At 51.0% G+C, this 18853-nt stretch overlaps 2 protein-coding genes across 3 annotated transcripts in view; both read right to left on the bottom strand.

Annotated features, from left to right (window-relative positions):
• Positions 1–2580: 2580 nt before the first annotated feature.
• LOC117064808 (tubulin beta-8 chain-like) lies at positions 2581–4029 on the bottom strand. The gene is given in 2 exon segments (XM_033178890.1): positions 2581–3022; positions 3024–4029. Coding segments are annotated over 2 exon segments (987 nt in total). The 5' UTR covers positions 3794–4029; the 3' UTR covers positions 2581–2805.
• Positions 4030–5878: 1849 nt separating this feature from the next.
• GFPT2 (glutamine-fructose-6-phosphate transaminase 2) overlaps positions 5879–18853 on the bottom strand; it is a 52830-nt gene continuing 39855 nt past the window's right edge. Inside the window, exons 15-19 of one of the 2 annotated variants that reach the window (XM_033178889.1) lie at positions 18501–18615; positions 13907–14034; positions 11451–11618; positions 9292–9453; positions 5879–6788 (exon numbers count right to left, since the gene is read on the bottom strand). In XM_033178889.1, coding sequence (XP_033034780.1) covers positions 6744–6788; positions 9292–9453; positions 11451–11618; positions 13907–14034; positions 18501–18615 — 618 coding nt within the window. In that variant the 3' untranslated portion in view covers positions 5879–6743. Of the gene's footprint in view, positions 6789–9291; positions 9454–11450; positions 11619–13906; positions 14035–17923; positions 18019–18500; positions 18616–18853 lie in introns of those variants that run through there. The other variant, XR_004429694.1, reaches the window with a different exon arrangement.

The raw sequence follows: 18853 nt of genomic DNA, 5'->3' as shown, positions 1-18853 counted from the left end.
GGCTGGAAGGAGGGATGGGGAGATTTGATGGTGTCCTGTACGGGTTGGTTTCTTCAGCTGGAAGGAGGGATGGGGAGATTTGATGGTGTCCTGTACAGGTTGGTTTCTTTGGCTGGAACGAGGGATGGGGAGATTTGATGGTGTCCTGTACGGGTTGGTTTCTTCAGCTGGAAGGAGGGATGGGGAGATTCGATGGTGTCCTGTACAGGTTGGATGCTAATCTGATGAGGTGCTCTTGGAGAAGCTTGCCTGAGTTTGGTGCTTTCTCAGCACGTGGTGTGTGCTGCCCCTTCGAGCTTCAGAAGTCCCAGAAGGAAAGTCCTTCTGCAACCCCCATTTACTGGTGAACAGAGGTCAGGTGGTTTGCCGCTGGCCAAGCAGCTGCTAAGTGGCCAACAGGCTGGATCTGCCTCTCACTTGCAGAGGCCCTGCCTGGCTGCTGGGGCTGCCCTGAGACTCCCTCCTCCTCCTCCTCTTCCCTCCACAGCTTTCCCGGCTTCTATCCACAGCTGTGCTCCAGGTGGGGAACACCTGTGGGTGGACCAGGTGCATCTCAGAGCCCAGCGTGCTGAAGGGCCTCTGCTCTATGCTGTTTCCATATCCAAGCCCAAGCTCGTCTATAGCTTCAGCAAATCCGAGCCTCCCTGAATTCCCTGTAAGACCAAACTGAGCCCTACAACCCCCACTACACTGGTTACCTGCCAGTCCCAGCCCCTGCTGCCTCCTGAGCCACTGTCTGTATAGTTCTGAAGTCCTTCAAGAATGTTGAGATCCTAAGCCAACTCTCACCCAAAGAGGTAAACAACCAGGGCTTCCAGGGGTAGAGAACATACCCAGACAGGTTCTGCTGCCTATAGGCTTGATGTCCTTCCCCTACAACACGCCACGCTTGCCAGGCTGGAAGAGGGGCTCCAGAAACGGGAAACCTGGGCCTGTAGCTGGTATATGCAAAAGAGGCCTGGAAAAGCACCACTCCTGTTCATGAAGCCCCCAGATGGAACCAGGTAATTGGGAAATACATGTGCACCCAGGCTGACCCCCACTCAGACCCACGTGGGAACTGCAGCAGTGACTTGCCCCCTCTGCCACTCTGGCTGTACCACTACAGGAGGGAGGAACATCTAGCCCCACGCGTGAGTGGAGACACTAGGTGTGGGCAGGTTCCAGTGGTTGCTACAGCTGAACTTTCCCAACCAGGTCCATGCAAGGCCATCTCAGATGGGTGCGCACCTGGGCTGGGCAAGGACACCCCTCAGAGTGAGAGCCACTGAGCAGGGCTGTCACAGAGGCCCTTTTTTCTGCTCTGAGAACAGGTTGGGGGGGAGTATGGGGGACCTCTGCCCCCTCCCAGCTGCTTCCAGGAGCCACTTCTTTCAAGATGAGGTACTCTCCTGCCTGCTCATTCCCATTTGGCTGGAATAGACCATTGCCAACATTCAGAGAACAAAAAGGGGCCTCACCTGTTTCCCCGACATGTCGGAAGCAGGTGGGTATGCCCAGGGGACCTGGGGTAGAACTTACACATCGGCCCACCCCCAGGCTATGCTGGCTTCATCTTATCTGTGTGATGGGGTGGGAGTGGGAATTACCAAGAGACCATCACATAGGCCATGGACAAGTTCTACAAGAGCCAGGTAGAAGAGCACCGTCCATGCATGCTGCCCGGCACCCAGCTCACACACACATCTCTTATTTGACAGCTTCCCCAAAGCAGGCTTTGAAGTCCAGGCTCCAGAGAAGCCTGGGGAGGAGACTGCCAGGCTAAAGGGCCTATCCCCAAAGGTGCCACCCTCACCAGTCTCATCCTGACAATCTTGGGTTATTTTTGCCCTGAAGTTTTGGAGTGGGGGACAGGGAGACAGCAGACAGTACGCATTAGCCACCTTTCCAGAGAGCATCAGCCCTCCAGACTGGGGCAGGTCAGACCTCCACTCAGGCGTTTTTCTCACTGGCTGCCAGTTGGGGGAAGCAGCATTGTGAGCAGCTGCCCGTCTCCCCAGGTCCTGTTCAGAAACCCCATCTGTGCCTCTGGAGAGACTGCCCCGAGCACACAGGCCCAGCAGCCACCATCTATGGCCCCCAGGACCTAATCCCCTTCTGCACAAGGGTCAGTGCATGTGAGTATACACTGGGCTTATTTTCTGCCCACCAGTCCCTGCCAGATAACCCATGCCCCCCTCAAGAGAATGAGGCCACACAAACACAGCCAGGCCGTCATGGTGATGGAGTGGCTGGGGTCCTACTTGCCCACCCTTCATTGCTGGTTCAGAGCCAGCTGTCTGACCACATTCCTACCCTGAGATGGGACTTTGGGGACATTGTCCACCAGGGTCACTGACCACTTTTAAAGTTCCAGAAACAGAGGGCCAGCTGGTCCCCTAGAAGGGGAACATGGGATAAGCCAAGGCTTGCCTTCAAAACAGGTTTTCCACCACGTAGCCGCCCAAGGCCCAGGGCATCCCCAGGTTCATATGAAGTTTGCCTGCCATGTCCACAGCCCATGCCGACCCCTCCTGGAGCCACTGGAATGCTTGTTCCTTGGCACGCGACAAACCCAGACAGCTTCAGCCTTGCAGAACTGTGCGCACCTGGCAGCCGTAGCCGGAGGAGGGCCCATAGGAAAGTTGGAGGTGAAGCCAGATGCTATGAGAATACTTTATTAGGCAAAATCGTATACTATAAAAATGCTTTAAAATGCAGCAGGAGGAGAGGTGAAGACACGAACAAGTGCATAGTGACACATGGCAGTCAGAACACAGTAAAGAATCCACACTGCTTCCCCCCTTTACCTAGAAAAGGAAAGTTCTAGGCCTCCTCCGCATACTCCTCAAACTCCTCCTCCTCCTCGGCCGTGGCATCCTGATACTGTTGATACTCAGAAACCAGGTCGTTCATGTTGCTCTCCGCCTCGGTAAATTCCATCTCATCCATCCCCTCGCCGGTATACCAATGGAGGAAGGCCTTGCGCCAGAACATTGCAGTAAACTCCTCTGAGACACGCTTGAAGAGTTCCTGGATGGCCACCAATGAAGGTGGCTGACATTTTTAGCCCCCGGGGTGGGATGTCACAGACAGCCGTTTTGACGTTGTGGGGGAGCCAGTCAGCGAAGTAGCTGCTGTTCTTATTTTGAATGTTGAACATTTGTTCATCCACCTCCCTCATGGGCATGCAACCCCTGAAAATGGCAGCCGCCGTTAGGTAGCGGCCATGGCGGGGATCACACGCGGCCATCATATTCCTAGCATCAAACATCTGCTGCGTAAGCTCAGCCACCGTCAGGGCCCGGTACTGCTGGCTGCCCCGGCTGGTCAATGGGGCAAAGCCAGGCATGAAGAAATGCAGTCGGGGAAACGGGACCATGTTCACGGCCAGCTTCCACAGGTCAGCATTCAGCTGGCCTGGGAAGCGCAGGCACGTGGTGACTCCGCTCATGGTGGCAGACACCAGGTGGTTCAGGTCACCATAGGTGGGCGTGGGCAGTTTTAGGGTCCTGGAACATATGTCGTATAACGCTTCGTTGTCTATACAGAAGGTCTCGTCTGCATTTTCTATGAGCTGGTGGACCGAGAGGGTGGCATTATAGGGCTCCACCACCGTGTCTGACACCTTGGGAGAGGGCAGGATGCTGAATGTGTTTATGATCCTGTCTGGGTACTCCTCCCGGATCTTACTGAGCAGAAGGGTACCCATCCCAGACCCCGTCCCCCCACCCAGGGAGTGGGTCAGCTGGAAACCCGGCAGGCAGTCACAGCTCTCAGCCTCCTTTCTGACAACGTCCATCACTGACTCCATCAGCTCCGCGCCTTCTGTGTAGTGCCCCCTGGCCCAGTTGTTTCCGGCCCCACTCTGACCTGTGAGACAGTACAGCCAGTCACTCGATGGCCAGGTATACGGTCATCAGTGGTCACCATAATGCAAAAAGGGCCAAGTGTCATGTGAGGTGAGAGCACCGTTCTCCCTACAGGTGGAGCAAATGAAACCCCTCCCCCAGAGTTACAGGACAGCAGCCTCCCCTGTTAGAAATTAAGTCAGGAGTTAAACCTGAGACAGGCTAACAGACTCCCTGCAGGTGGCTCCTGCCCATTTTCAGGGAAGGCAGTAGCCACGGCCCCAGCTCAGCTCCCTGCAGGGAGTTGACATCAGTAGCTCTTCACCTTGAGGAGACACCTGGGCCTTCCTCCCAAAGCCCGTTTAGGAGGCAGATGGAGCGACTTGACTGGGAGGATAGGAGGGTGTTCAGGGGCCCTGGATCCACGGTTCCCACGGCCATGACCTTGGGGGACTCCTAGATTTTGAGTGGCCCTGGCTAAGAAGCCGCACCCCAGTCCTCCCCCACAGCTCACCGAAGATGAAGACCTAGGGTCTAGGTTCTCGGCAGTACTTGGCTTGGCCATGTGCCAATGAGGGGCGCTCCCATCCTCTGCTGAGGACACACAACACTCACAGAAGCTCCCAGCTTTCCCCCCACAGAGAGCTGAAGGCAGGCCATGGTGAGCTTAGAAGCAGGAAATACCGGGCAGCCCCCTCCCTCTGACCATACTTCTGCTGCATGGTCCCCACCTTGGCCCTGCCAGGTGCCTGAGTGTGCTGAGCCCAAGACTCCCTCGAGACCTGGCTCACGACTTCCCCAGGAGGGGCCTTGTCAGTTCCCAGAGAAGTGGGAGTCAGACCACGACCTGGAGACTGATCTGCTCACCTCCGGGAGCCTCCCTCCAGCGGAGGCAGTGCCACCCTCTCCTTGCACAACCAGTGTGCGCTCGCCCTCCACTTTCGAACTAGACAGGGTATTTGGGGATAGATACACAGGTGGAACTATAAAGAAAAGCAAGGGAATAATTAGCACGGAAGTCAGAATGGCCGTCGCCTCTTGGGCATAAGGATGAAAGACACTTTCTAGGTGTTGTCCGGAGAAAAATGTTCTGGCTGGTTTGTCGTCTCCTCATCTTCGAAGTCGTATTGGTCATGGATTGATGAGTAGGACAGAAACCATTCTAGCCATTTCCCTGGGACTGACCCAGGACGTGGAGGACAGAAGTCAGGAAAAGCCCCTGCAGCGCCTGGTTCCTGCCAGCTCTCCAGAGTTGGGATTTTAGAGGAGCCACAGGAAACCTCTGCTCATGGTCACCGCTGCCTGGGATGCTGAGGTGGGTGCGTTTTGGGCAGCACCCAAGGGCCATAGCAGAACCCTCCATTTGCTGAAGCCACATTTCTGTCTGCTTCTGCCAGAGAGAAACACAAAATGGTTTCTGCCACTCAGCTGTCTTCCAGGTTTCCCATGAATGCCTCTCACTGGTGGACAACCTGGAAATGTAGTTCCCACGTTTCCAGCCCCTGTGATACACGTGAGGGCGGAGGAGGGGATGGAAATTTGCTGAGTAGCCCGTAGGTAATCCTGAACGGAATTTAATGAGATACGAGTGCGACACACATCAGTTGTCATGAAGACATCATTCAGGGTGTGTGTGATAGCACTTACGTAGGGAGCCTAAGTTCCGACTTCACAAAACTTTGAACTCTCTGGCTTTCAATCTTCTTGTCTGATTGTATTAATGAAACCAGGGACTGTAACAGGTTAATTGGGGAAAAATTTTCAGCCCTCTGTGAGAGAGTTTCAGCCCTCTGTGCTGTCTCCAGGTTCTGGCCAACCCCTTCCAGGTTCAGTGGCCCCTCTGCTGAGTCCCAGATCTCTTGCATTTGTTGTATCCTAGAAAACAGCCCTCGTTTTCCTACTAGAAACCCATAGGTCTCAGGTGTGGAAGAGGCCAATGGTTACTAACAAATAGGGCTGCCCCTCCAAACACGGCCGAGCTCCTGCACAGTCCTCAAAATCCAAAGTACACAAAAAGAATGAGGTTAACAAAATGCAAACACACACAAAAAATGGTATGTTCTTTATTGTCGTAAAATTGCATAGTACTCTGATTGTGCACGCATTTAAATCGAGAGCAGAGTCACCCACTTGAAACTACTCTCTTGCATGGGATATTTCAAGCTGTTTTACTATATGGGCAAGGAGCAGGGACCAAAATGCTGCCTGGGCCTAAAAAGAGCTGTGATCAGATTCAACAGAAGTTGGAGACGGGGAGGGATCTGGGCCACACACGAGAAAAAAGTGTGGAAGGAGGTTGAGATTTCAACTGGACTTATAGGAAGCACAGATGGGTGCTGAGGGGCTTCATGGATGTCACGTAACAGGATTCAGGAGCAGCCTAGACAGGAAAGAAAAGGAGAAAGGAGTCTGGAGGGCCAATGCCTTGTGCTCACATCTGAGATGAATGCCACCTGCCAGAAGCAAGCCAGGACACAGCGCAGGGGTAGCTGGATGAACAGTTTGGGCGTGACCACGGCTACAGAAAGCCACATACTAGAAAAATAACTTAAAAGCTATACAATCGTCATTATAAATATTTTGTCTTTTAAAACTAACTCTAGTGTTGGTTATAAAAGGTTCACAGTTACTCTGAAGAGAGCTGTATCTCTATTGCACAGTAGTGGAGAAGTCTGCTCTGGTCCCCATGTGTAAACAATGATTCCCTTCTCCTCTGGCGACTTCAGGACACAGAGAAACAGTATCTGCTGTAAGCAAAAGCACTTGGGTAGAAGGCACGTGGAAGCTGTCAAATTCTACAGAAGCACGCAGAATATGTGGGATGCCCACTTCTCTTCCCATGTAGCATCCCTGCTGTTGGGACAGGTCTGGAATCAGAGGAAAGGTGGTGATGGTCTTGTCACGGTCTCATCCTCATTCCACAGTTACAGACTTGGCCAGATTTCTGGGGAAGTCAACCTAAAACGAAAAAAAGTGGCTGTTCAGGACCCTGAAGATCTCAGCAACATGCTACCTCTCAAAGACAATTTTCAGAGTACTTAAAAACAAGGAGACAGACCTTCACCATAGTCACCAACCTAGAGACCTGCATCTTGGAAGCAGCTTCCTTAGTCCAGAAGCTTCATTTAACTGTTTAAGGTTTAGTCCCTCAATAAACATTTATTGTGTACCTGATGTGTGTCATGATCTGTTAACATGATTTAAAGAATATGGTTCATGCTTTTAAACACAGGTAACTTGATGTATACTGTTAAAAATTCATTTTTCTTGTAAAAATATATATGAATTCCATGTGACTAATTCATTTAGGGTAGAGTGGGAAGGAAATATAGGAATGGTTCATAAGTAGGCTTCTACTGGGCCGGGTGCGGTGGCTCACGCCTGTAATCCCAGCACTTTGGGACGCCGAGGCAGGTGGATCATCAGGTCAGGAGTTCAAGACCAGCCTGACAAACATGGTGAAACCCTGTCTCTCCTAAAAATACAAAAAAATTAGCTGGGAATGGTGGTGCGCACCTGTAGTCCCACCTACTCAGGAGGCTGAGGCAGAGAATCACTTGAACCCAGGAGGCAGAGATGGCAGTGAGCCGAGATTGTGCCACTGCACTCCAGCCTGGGTGACAGAGCGAGATTCCGTCTCAGAAAAAAAAAAAAAAAAAAAAAGTAGGTTTCTACTGTATCTGGTATCTGCAATGTCTTACTACATTTAGATATTTTAAAAGATGAAACACATATGAAAACATGTTAGCAAATGTCAGCTCTGGATGATATGTACATATTCAGGTATTCATTATATTCTTTGTATTGTTATGTATCTTTAAAAGCTTCAAAATAAAATTGTAATAAAACTTCTATTTCTTTGTTCTATGAACTGTGTGTTCTTACTTGCTGTGAGATAATAAATTGGTTCTTTTCTGGAACATAATTTGGCAATATATGTTAGGAGTCCAAAATGTTAGATCATAGCTCATTTGTTATATTAAGGATAAATCTTTTTTTTTTTTTTTTTTGAGACAGAAGTCTCGCTCTGTCACCCAGGCTGGAGTGCAGTGGCGCGATCTCAGCTCACTGCAAGCTCCGCCTCCTGGGTTCACGCCATTCTCCTGCCTCAGCCTCCTGAGTAGCTGGGACTACAGGCTCCCGCCACCAAGCCCAGCTAATTTTTTGTATTTTTGGTAGAGACAGGGTTTCACCATTTTAGCCAGGATGGTCTCGATCTCCTGACCTTGTGATCCACCCACCTCGGCCTCCCAAAGTGCTGGGAGTACAGGCGTGAGCCACCGCACCCGGCCAGGACAAATCTTAAATGTGGGGCAACATTGTATGTACAAATATGTTCACTGCTGTGTTATTTATGAAGACAAAAAACTGGGAACAGCTTAAATAGTAGAAGATTGGCTAAGTAAACATTAAGAAAATCATATTATAAGATTGTGGTGTAATATTATGTAATGATTAAATGCTACATATAACAAGCTCATAAAGATGTAAGAAAACACTTGCAATATAACAATAGAAGGAAAATGCAAACATTTTATCCTTGACATAATATTAAATATTTTTTTTTAAAAACTCACATGCACAGGAAAAACCTGGACTAAAACACTACATTTGCTAATTGACATTGCCTCTGGGTGATGAGGTTGTTTCTGGTTTTTTGTTTTGAAACAGAGTCTCATTCCTGCTGCCCACCCTGTGCAGTGGCGTGATCCGAGCTCACTGAAGCCTTGAACTCCTGAGCTCAAGTGATCCTTCCACCTCAGCCCCACAAGTAGCTGGGACTCCAGGTACATACATCAGGCTAATTTTTAAAATTTTCTTTATAGAGGCAGGGTCTTGCTATATTGCCCAGATTGGTCTCAAACTCCTGGCAATACTTCCACCTTGACCTCCCAAAGTGTTGGGATTACAGGTGTGAGCTGCCTCACCTGGCCAGGTTATAGTTTAGTGCCATGATCTTCTCTATACATTTTACAGTTTCCAGCTTGTTTTGGGGGGCAGGAGGTGCTATAAGCTGCTTTAAAAAGAAAGCTATTTTAGGCCAGGCGTGGTGGCTCACACCTGTAATCCCAGCACTTTGGGAGGCCGAGGTGGGCAGATCACAAGGTCAGGAGATCAAGACCATCCTGGCTAACACAGTGAAACCCTGTCTCTACTAAAAATACAAAAAAATTAGCCAGGCCTGGTGGCGGGCGCCTGTAGTCCCAGCTACTCGGGAGGCTGAGGCAGGAGAATAGCGTGAACCTGGGAGGTAGAGCTTGCAGTGAGCCAAGATTGTGCCACTGCACTCCAGCCTGGGCAACAGAGCGAGATGCCGTCTCAAAAAAAAAAAAGAAAAGAAAAAGAAAGCTACTTTAAATAAAATTATTTATTCTATGACTATTTAAGTATTTAAAGAACACAAAGGAACTTTGGGGCTATGTCTCTCCTCTCTGCTGTTAGGTGCAGTTTTCAGACGTACGTCATATCCTCGGAGCACAGCCAGGTGGAAGGACAGCAGCTGCAGCGGAATCACGCTCAGGATGCCCTGGAGGCAGTCCACAGTGTGAGGCAGCTCGATGGTCTTATACGCAAACTTGGAACTTTCAATATCGTCCTTGGTGCACAGTATAATGGGGCGACCCTGGAGCAGAGAAATGGGATCATAAAATAGATCATCTCTGAAAGCAGCAATCCTGGACGCATGCGGAGGATCTGGAAGCTACCGGACTGTGATGAGAACAGTCCTCTTTTGCATTTGCTGGAATCCTGGGTGAGGCGGTACGTGTGGGACACAAATGCTTGGAAAGGATAAAGTATCTGAGGCTTTTTGGTGGGTTTCTTCCCCTTCCCTGACAAGGAGATCGCCACCCTGCTGCATCATGTGGCACCCATTTGTGCCTTGCCGAGAGCAGGGGAGACTCACTCCTAAGTCTAGCGGGGCTCGTAGTCTAGTGGGTGGAAAACAAACACCTAGACAAGGACACCAAGAAATAAAGATGAATTCCACAGACATGCCACCAAGGCAAGAAAACAGGATAATGTGATTGGGAGACGGGTGAGGTCTCCGAGGCTCTCTCAAAAACAGGAGACATCTGGATTGAGCCCTAAATGATGAGGCCAACTCTCGGCAGAGCATTCTGTGGCAAGAGCATTCCAGACAGCAGGAACAGCCAGCGCAAGACCTGGAGGCGGGTGTGGGCGCAGCATGAGTGGGAAGCAGAAGGAAAGCTGGAGTGCCTGGAACTCACTGAAGCAGGAGGAAAGGGCCAGATAACGCAGGACAAAAAGGCAGGTTTTTGTTTTCCACCACTAGACTATGAGCCCCTCTAGACTTAGGAGTGAGTCTGCCCTGCTCTTGGCAAGGCACAAATGGGGGTGCCAAATGATGCAGCAGGATGGCGATCTCCTTACCAGGGAAGGCTTACCTGCGGCTTGACAGGAAGGTATGGGAGGGTTTTAAGTGGGGAAATGATGCAGTTGTGTTTTATCCCCTCACACTGACCTCTGTGCTGAGCCAGGGGTGGTGACATCTGGATGGGGCACCTTGTTGGATTTCATCTCCCTGAAACTTCATGAACTCTGCCCTCCTACCTCAGGGCAGCTGCTGTGCACAAAGCATTTGGTTGGTCTTTGTGGCCGGTTCCAGGAAGGGAGCTCCCACCCTCTGAACCTTCCCATGTGACAGAAGCGTCTTCGTTATTTATGGGAGGTCCCTTGGACTATACCTGACTGTATGCTAAGGTGACGATTCGTGGTGGGCCTGCAGATAGTCCCAGGATGGGGTCTCACCCTGCCAGAAAGCCAGCCACATGATTAGAGGGGTGGGGCTTTGAGACGAGCCTGTCAGCCTGATCTCCCAACCTCCAAGGACAAAAGTGGGGCTGCCCACTGAGTTCAATCACATGGCCAGTGGTTCACTCTGTCCTGCCTATTTAATAAAACCACAATACAAACTCCAGACACTGAAGCTGGCAGCTCGGGGGAGCTCCCTGGAGACACACAGTGACGTGCCCGGAGGGTGACACTCCTGAGGACACAAACTTCACATTTGGGGCTCTCAAACTATGGGTCCCTTGTTTGGGGTTGGCTGTGATTTTTATAAGAAAACTGTAATAGGATAGTGATTTCCTGAGCTCTCTGAGTCATTCTAGAAAATTATTGAACTTGGAGAGTGGGAATCCCTGGATTCATAGTCAGTTGCTCAGAAGTACGGGTGGTTCCCTGGCTTGCAACAGGTGCCTGAATCAAGGGCAGTCTTTGGAAAGCCGTGCCCCTGCCCTGTGAGATCTGGCCTAACTCCAGGTAGTTCACATCAGAGCTGCCTGGCTGCAGAACCGGGGGAAACCCTGCCCCGGGGATCTCCACCAGGAGCCCCTCCCCTGAGCTCCAGGCCAGCATCTGGCGCTGCTCACGGCAGTGTGGGACCTGGGCCCCGTCAAAGAGCTGTGTGGGACAGCTGCAGGCTGACCAGTTCCTTTCCAAGGGTGTGTACTCCTCACAAGGGGGCCCGGGGAGGGTGTGCGCTCACAGCCACTCGCTGGCCAGACCATCCATCGCTGGTACTGGCAGAAGTGGTGAGGTGGGCATGCGTGCAGAAAAGCAGGAGAGAGCTGGCCCAGTCCAGTGGAGAGCCCTCACCTGGCGGGCCGTGACTTGCTGCAGGGCATTCTGGCATTTGGCAAAGCAAGGATCCTTCATGATGACCATGATGACCGGCATCTGCTTGTCAATCAGTGCCAGGGGCCCGTGCTTCAGCTCCCCAGCCAGGATGCCTTCTGAGTGCATGTAGGTGATCTCTTTAATTTTCTGGAAAGAGGAGGTGAGATCAGAGTCACTCTGGGCAGATGGGGCAGGAGCAGATCAGCCAGAGGGGAAGAAGGGGAACCAGGGGAAGGATGACTCCAGAAGGCAGAGAGCCAAGGGTTGCAAGGCAGACAGACGCCCGGAGTGGTTGACAGCACTGAGGACACCCGGCAAGGGCCTGGGGAGAGGCCTGGCTACCATCCAGGGCATGCACCAGCCCAGGATGCAACCTCTGTGTCCCCACACCAGCCCCCAGCACTGCTGCTCTGTCTCTCTCCAGTGCCACGCACAGCCACCCCTTAGGACAGACAAGTCGGAGTCAGCCTAGCTCGCCCTCTCCTCCTCCCGAGCCAGCCACATTTATCACGATGGTATTGTATTCTGCTTAGCTATACTTTCGATTAATGATCTGATTAAGCATTCGCCCATTAAGAACTTCTAAAGAGTGGTTCCACACAAAATCGCACAAACTGGGGTATTTGCATTAATTTTTTTCCTATATTCAGGTAGATCCATCTCTATTCAGTTACCACAGATCCACATCATTGAAATGGTGAGACAGTCGAATAAATCATCTCTTGACTCCCCGCCAGCACTATTGATTTGGGTCAGGGCAACGCTGTAAGGAGTGTGGCTCCACTCTGGAAGCTGCAGACAGCTGCAGTGCCGGCCTCCCAGTGACCACAGGACCATTGGCTCATGCCAGCAGCCACCAGACTCATGTTGCGGCATGGCTGAAATGTGCACCTTTCACCAGTACATTCAGCCACTGCAGCTGAGCTCCCCACCCATGAGGCAGAGTCATCTGGGGGCTGTCAGTGCACCCCAGGCCTTACCTCTACTGCAGCCCAAGAAGCAGCACCTGCCTGTCCTCGGTTTCCTTTACCAGGAGTCAGAATCTTCAGGGGGCGGGTGCAGGAGATGGAGCTCACTGTGGTCAGCCCAGCACTCCCCACCAAGACCAAGAAAATCAATTCTGAATGTTGCCGGTGAGCATTTGCAACTGGCATTGTCTTTCTTCTTTCTTTCTTTTCTTTCTTTCTTTTCCTCCCTCCCTCCCTCCCTCCTTCCTTCCTTCTTTCCTTTCTTTCTCTCTTTCTTTTTTGAGATGGGAGTCTCATTCTGTCGCCCAGGCTGGAGTCCAGTGGCACGATCTTGGCTCACTGCAACCTCCTCCTCTTGGGATCAAGCGATTCTCCTCCATCAGCCTCCCATGTAGCTGGGATTACAGGCGTGCACCACCATACCCAGCTAAGTTTTGTATTTTTAGTAGAGATGGGCTTTCACCATGTTGTCTAGACTGGTCTGGAACTCCTGACCTCAAATGATCTGACTGCCTTGGCCTTGCAAAGTGCTTGGATTACAGGCATGGGCCACTGCACCAGCCTAGCATTGTCTTTCAAATGGGGGTGGTGGGGAGGAGATGGGAGAGGACGGCAGCCCAGCTGGGCCATGGTTAATGCCCTCACTTGATGGTCAGTGCAGCCTCACCTGGAGCGCTGTCCTTGTTACCTGGGCTGAGCATCTGCTCTGTGCACGGCACACTGACAGAGGGCAAACCCGAGATGCAGCACCCTGCCCGGTCCTCTGCCCACCCTCTGGGCAGCCCTGTGGTCCTGGCACCTTTTCCCTGCCCCATCAGCTTTCTCTTTGCTGGTGTGGATTTTTATTGCTGCAGGGGGCAAACGGCCTGTCACCAATTTTTGAAAAAGCAGGGCCCTCAAAGTTTATTCCTGCAGGATCTCGAACTCCCCTTGGAAGTTTGAGGGGTAACAAGGAAACTCTGCGGAGAACCCCCCTTGCAGTTTTGGTGGTGGCAGAAAAAAGCAAAAGCCCCATGGACTCGGTCCCCATGGACTCAGGTCTGATTCGGGTCCTCTACGTCATCTTGAGTGAGATAGTTAAGCTTTTGGAGGCTTTGTTTCCTCCTGGATGAGAGGTGAATAGCAGCCGCCAGCCGCTCCTAAGAAGCTCATGAGGTCTAAGCGAGCTGTTCCAATTGGGCCCTCGCAGTGGCTGGACAGCTGAAGGGGCACACGCCAGGCGCCCTGTCCCTTTCTCCTCAGTAGACTGGGAGCTCCCTGGGGGCAGGCACCTGCCTCACCCATCTCTGTGTGCCCAGGGCTAGAAACCTGGTGGAGAGCTGGTGCTTAGCACAAGCTCACAAGAGTGGTCAAGGGGTCCTTAGACCCGGCCCTCCCCAAGCCCAACGCCCTGCCCTCCTTCCCGCTGGTTCCTCCAGGTCTCCTGTGCCTGTCCTCCTGGGGGTGGGGGCTGGGGTGGGGGCTCACCAGGGCTCCCTCCAGGCAGGTGGCGTAGTTGTAGCCCCGCCCCATCACCAGCAGTGACCTCTGCGTGTACAGCTCCAGGGCTAAGTCGTGGATCTTCTCCTCCAGTGACAGCACTTCCTTGATCAGCTCTGGGCCATGCACCGAGAAGAGGGAGAAAACCAGTCATGCCGATTTTAGAGCGATATTCATGAAAACAAATGCTGAGGTTTAAGAGGAGGAGGTTTTGAAACCCACATCACTTAGTACATTTTGCTTCCTTGCACTCATTTAAAACGTAGATTACAGGAAAGAAATAACTTGGGCTCCTGGCCAGGATTTTGTCAGGGTAGGGATTTGTACTGTGCAAGTACTTTCTTGAGCACCAACAAGGCAGGCAGGGAAGTATCATTTCTCACTCCGTGTTACAGGTAAGACAACTGAGGCTCAGAGAGGCAAACTCACCCACTGGAGACAGAGCTGACACCACCGGTTAACACCCCTGTTTCCTGCTGTGTCTCAAGACAACACCCCTGTAAGTGGGACCACCAGTTCTCAAACTGTTTGGGCTCAGGACTCCTTTACGCTCTTGAAAATTATTCCAAGTCCCTCAAATCACTGCACATCCGTAAGAGCCTTTGTTTTTGTGTTAAATCTGTCAACATTTACCAGATTAGAAAATAACAGTGAGGGTCGGGCATGGTGGCTTACGCCTGTAATCCCAGCACCTTGGGAGGCCGAGGCAGGCAGATCATGAGGTCAGGAGATAGAGACCATCCTGACTAACACGGTGAAACCTCGTCTCTACTAAAAATACAAAAAATTAGCCAGGCGTGTTGGCGGGCGCCTGTAGTCCCAGCTACTTGGGAGGCTGAGTGGAGAATGGCGTGAACCCAGGAGGTGGAGCTTGCAGTGAGCTGAGATTCTGCCACTGCACTCCAGCCTAGGCGACAGAGCCAGACTCTGTCAGAAAAAAAAAAAAAAAAAAAGACGGAAGGAAGGAAGGAAGGAAGGAAATAACAATGAGAAATTTAAAAGTATTCACTTTAAAATAACAACGCTAAATCTATTACATTACTACATTTTCAACAAGAATTAGTGAGAAGAGTGGCACTGTTTTTCGTTCTTGCAAAACTTTCTAGTGTCTGCTTTTTTAATAAAAGACTGTTGACTCTCACATCTGCTTTCACATTCAATCTGTGGTGATATGTTCTTTTGGTTGAAGTATAAAAATAAAATTCAGCCTACAAATACAGATTTGTAGTTGGAAAAGCAAGGAGTATTTAAATTATGTTTCAGATAATTGCGAATGTTGTTCTTTGACACCACAGTACACCAAACTCGAGAAACAGTAGGTTCTTGAAAGGGTAGGTGCCAATATAGAATCTGAAATCCTATCAATAAACTTTTTCTACTTTGTTATGTTAAAATTTATTGTTCTGTCTTGTGCTTTTAAATGGAACATGTACAAGTGCATAATTTTGTGACATCATGAACTGGCCACAAAGGTATGTAAATCTTCTTAAAATGGACACATTTTATTATAAAATTTTTTTTTAAATCACCTTGTTGAAGTCACCTTGATCTTATCAGAGAAGTCTTTTTTTTTTTTTTTTTTGGAGACAGTCTCACTCTGTCATCCAGCCTGGGGTGCAGTGGTGCGATCTTGGCTCACTGCAACCTCTGCTGCCCAGTTTCAGGTGATTCTCCTGCCTCAGCCTCCTGAGTAGCTGGGATTACAGATGCCCGCCACCACGCCCAGCTAATTTTTTTTTTGTTTTTTGTATTTTTAGTAGAGACAGGGTTTCACCATCTTGGATAGGCTGGTCTTGAACTCCTGACCTTGTGATCCACCTGCCTCGGCCTCCCCAAGTGCTGGGATTACAGGCATAAGCCACCGTGCCTGGCCCTACAGAAGTCTTTTTTTTTTTTTTTTTTTTTTTTTGAGGCGGAGTCTCGCTCTGTCGCCTGGACTGGAGTGCAGTGGCCAGATCTCAGCTCACTGCAAGCTCCGCCTCCCGGGTTTACGCCATTCTCCTGCCTCAGCCTCCCGAGTAGCTGGGACTACAGGCGCCCGCCACCTCGCCCGGCTAGTTTTGTATTTTTAGTAGAGACGGGGTTTCACCGTGTTAGCCAGATCTCCTGACCTCGTGATCCGCCCGTCTCGGCCTCCCAAAGTGCTGGGATTACAGGCTTGAGCCACGGCGCCTGGCCACAGAAGTCTTTAAATGTTGGGAACTGGTCAAGCTCATGGTAACAGAGGTGTTTTCTAACACTCAAGAGTTTTGCTTGGGAGCTCAAAGTTTATCATTGGCAACAAATACCGTGGGTCACTTCTACTGGTGCGTCTGCTGATTGTTCATTTCAAGAAAATGTCTACCGAACACCAAAATCAGCTTGCTATTCAATGGCATGGCTGCTTCTCTTGAGACAAGCACCATTCTTCACTGTACAGCAGAAAGGCCTTTCCCCACACCCCCAGATGGAGTTTTGCTCTTGTTGCCCAGACTGGAGTGCAAAGGCGCGGTCTCAGCTCATTGCAACCTCCACTTCCCAGGTTCAAGTAATTCTCCTGACTCAGCCTCCCAAGTAGCTGGGATTAAAGGCACGCACCTCCATGCCTGGCTATTTTCAGTAGAGATGGGGTTTCACTGTGTTGGTCAGGCTGGTCTCGAACTCCTGACCTCAGGTGATCTGCCCTCCTTGGCCTCTCAAAGTGCTGGGGTTACAGGCGTGAGCCACCGCACCCGGCCACAGTAGAAAGGCTTTATGTATACTCTCCATTTCATTATAAAGAATACTAAAAAGAGTTGCAATTTACAGACTAATAATTTTTACCACCTCATCAAGGACATTCCTTTTTTTTTTTTTTTTTTTTTTTTTTTTTTTTTGAGACAGAGTCTGGCTCTGTCGCCCAGGCTGGAGTGCAGTGGCGTGATCTCGGCTCACTGCAAGCTCCGCCTCCCGGGTTCACGCCATTCTCCTGCCTCAGCCTCCCGAGTAGCTGGGACTACAGGCGCCCGCCACCACGCCCGGTTCATTTTTTGTATTTTTAGTAGAGACAGGGTTTCACTGTGTTAGCCAGGATGGTCTCGATCTCCTGACCTCGTGATCTGCCTGTCTAGGGCTCCCAAAGTGCTGGGATTATAGGCGTGAGCCACCGCGCCTGGATGTCAAGGCCATTCTTAAGGGAAACTGGCTGTGTGCTGGTGAAGGACACAATGACCAGTAGGCCTTCTAGTGTGCTGGGTGCCAGGCACAGCCACCACTGCCTTTGCAAATGTGGATACAGGCAAAAAAAAAAAAAAAGATTTGCTATAAAAAATATATTGCTATATTACTATGTGAACAGTTTTGCTTAAAGGGCTTTGTAGACACCCAGGACCTGCAGACCACATTTGGAGAACTGCTGACTTAGACATCAGAATTGGATCTTGTTTTGCATGGTTATCACCTGGCTTAAAGGAAGAATGCTTTTCTCAGAAATAAACCTTCAGCATGCTGTCTCGGCCAGTGTCAGGCCCCGAGGGCCTGGACTTGACCGTTCTCTATGGTGGCCCTTCCCCCACTGCCTGCTCTGGGGTTTGGCCCCGGCTCCCAGGGAGGCTCCAGTGCCCACTCTGTCTCTGGGAGGGCACCCCCCCAGAAGCCCCGTGATGTCCTGTCCACAGTGAGCACTCCACGCCAGCCAGGGGCAAGGCTCGACTCATCTCTACCTCTCAGGCCTGCACAGAGTTCTGTCTCCTACTCTGGCATGTGAGTGACTGAAGGAGGTGAGCCGCTGCTTATGTTGGCACGGCAGGGATGGCACATGGGGCAGGGCATGGCACTGGTTCTTAATATATGTGTGGTGGATGAATGAAGAAAAGGGAGGCCATGGTCCCCAAGGAGGTCATGATTTAGTGCAACAGACATTGTATCTCACCAGCTACAACAGCTGGGACTGCTGCACCCAGCAAATGGGGAAAGTGTGGTGGGACTGCCAAGGAGCGCCTGGCATAGGAAGGGCCTGAGGCCATTTGCTCTTTCTCAGGTACTTACTGAGCACCTACTGTATGCCTGCCTGTGCTGGATATCAGCTATCCAGCGGCGGCTCTGGCAGACAGGGCTGTGTGTTTGCCGAGCTGACATGTTAGCTGGGGGAGACAGGCCAATCAACAGTTAACAGGCAATTTCCGGTCATGAGGTATGTTATAAAGAAAGTAAACAGGCTAACGTTTCACAGAGTGCTAGGGTTGGGGCCTCTGTCAGCGTGGCCAGGGAGGGTCTCAGGAGGTGACATTTGAGCTGAGGTTTCGGAGATGAGAAGCTGTCGGCTGTATGCAGAGCAGGAGGAAGATGGTTCAGCAGAGGAAACAGCCAGTGCGAAGGCCCTGCGGTGAGAAAGCGCTGAGCACCACTGAGGACCAGGGAGGCAGGGAGGCAGCGCCGGGTCAGGGCAGGGGCCGAGCAGGATGAGGACAGAGGCAGCAAGGGCTCCAGGAGGGAGCTGGGGTGGCTAGAAAGTTTTAGGAGGAGGGAGAAATGAACAACATCCTGTACAGGCGAGAGTCAACAGAGAGTGGCCGGCAACAGTCCACTAGATCTGAAAACATGGAAAGCTAATTCTAGAACATACCAGGTAAAGATTTCAAGCCACGGATGATCTCTTGCCTCCTGTTTTGTAGTGAAATTCGGTCTTCAGACATCATCAAACCAAACATCACCAGAGAGATGAACTGACTGGTATAAGCCTGTGAACAAAGAAGGAGGTGGCAAGGATCTTATTTTCACTTTTAAGTCAACTTTATTTTACTTTTTGAGACAGGGTCTACCTGTTGCTCACGCCAGAGTGCAGTGGCGAGATCACGGCTCACTGCAGCCTCTACCTCCTCAACTGATTCTCCCACCTCAGCCTCCTGAGTAACTGGGACTACAGGCGCCACCACCCTGCCCAGTTAATTTACAGGAGCCACCACCCTGCCCAGTTAA

This window comes from Trachypithecus francoisi, unplaced genomic scaffold, assembly GCF_009764315.1.
Source record: "Trachypithecus francoisi isolate TF-2019V2 unplaced genomic scaffold, Tfra_2.0 Lachesis_group2, whole genome shotgun sequence".
NCBI lineage: Eukaryota > Metazoa > Chordata > Mammalia > Primates > Cercopithecidae > Trachypithecus > Trachypithecus francoisi.
The sequence above is the reverse complement of the archived record's forward strand: the minus strand, read 5'-3'. Positions and strand labels throughout refer to the sequence as shown.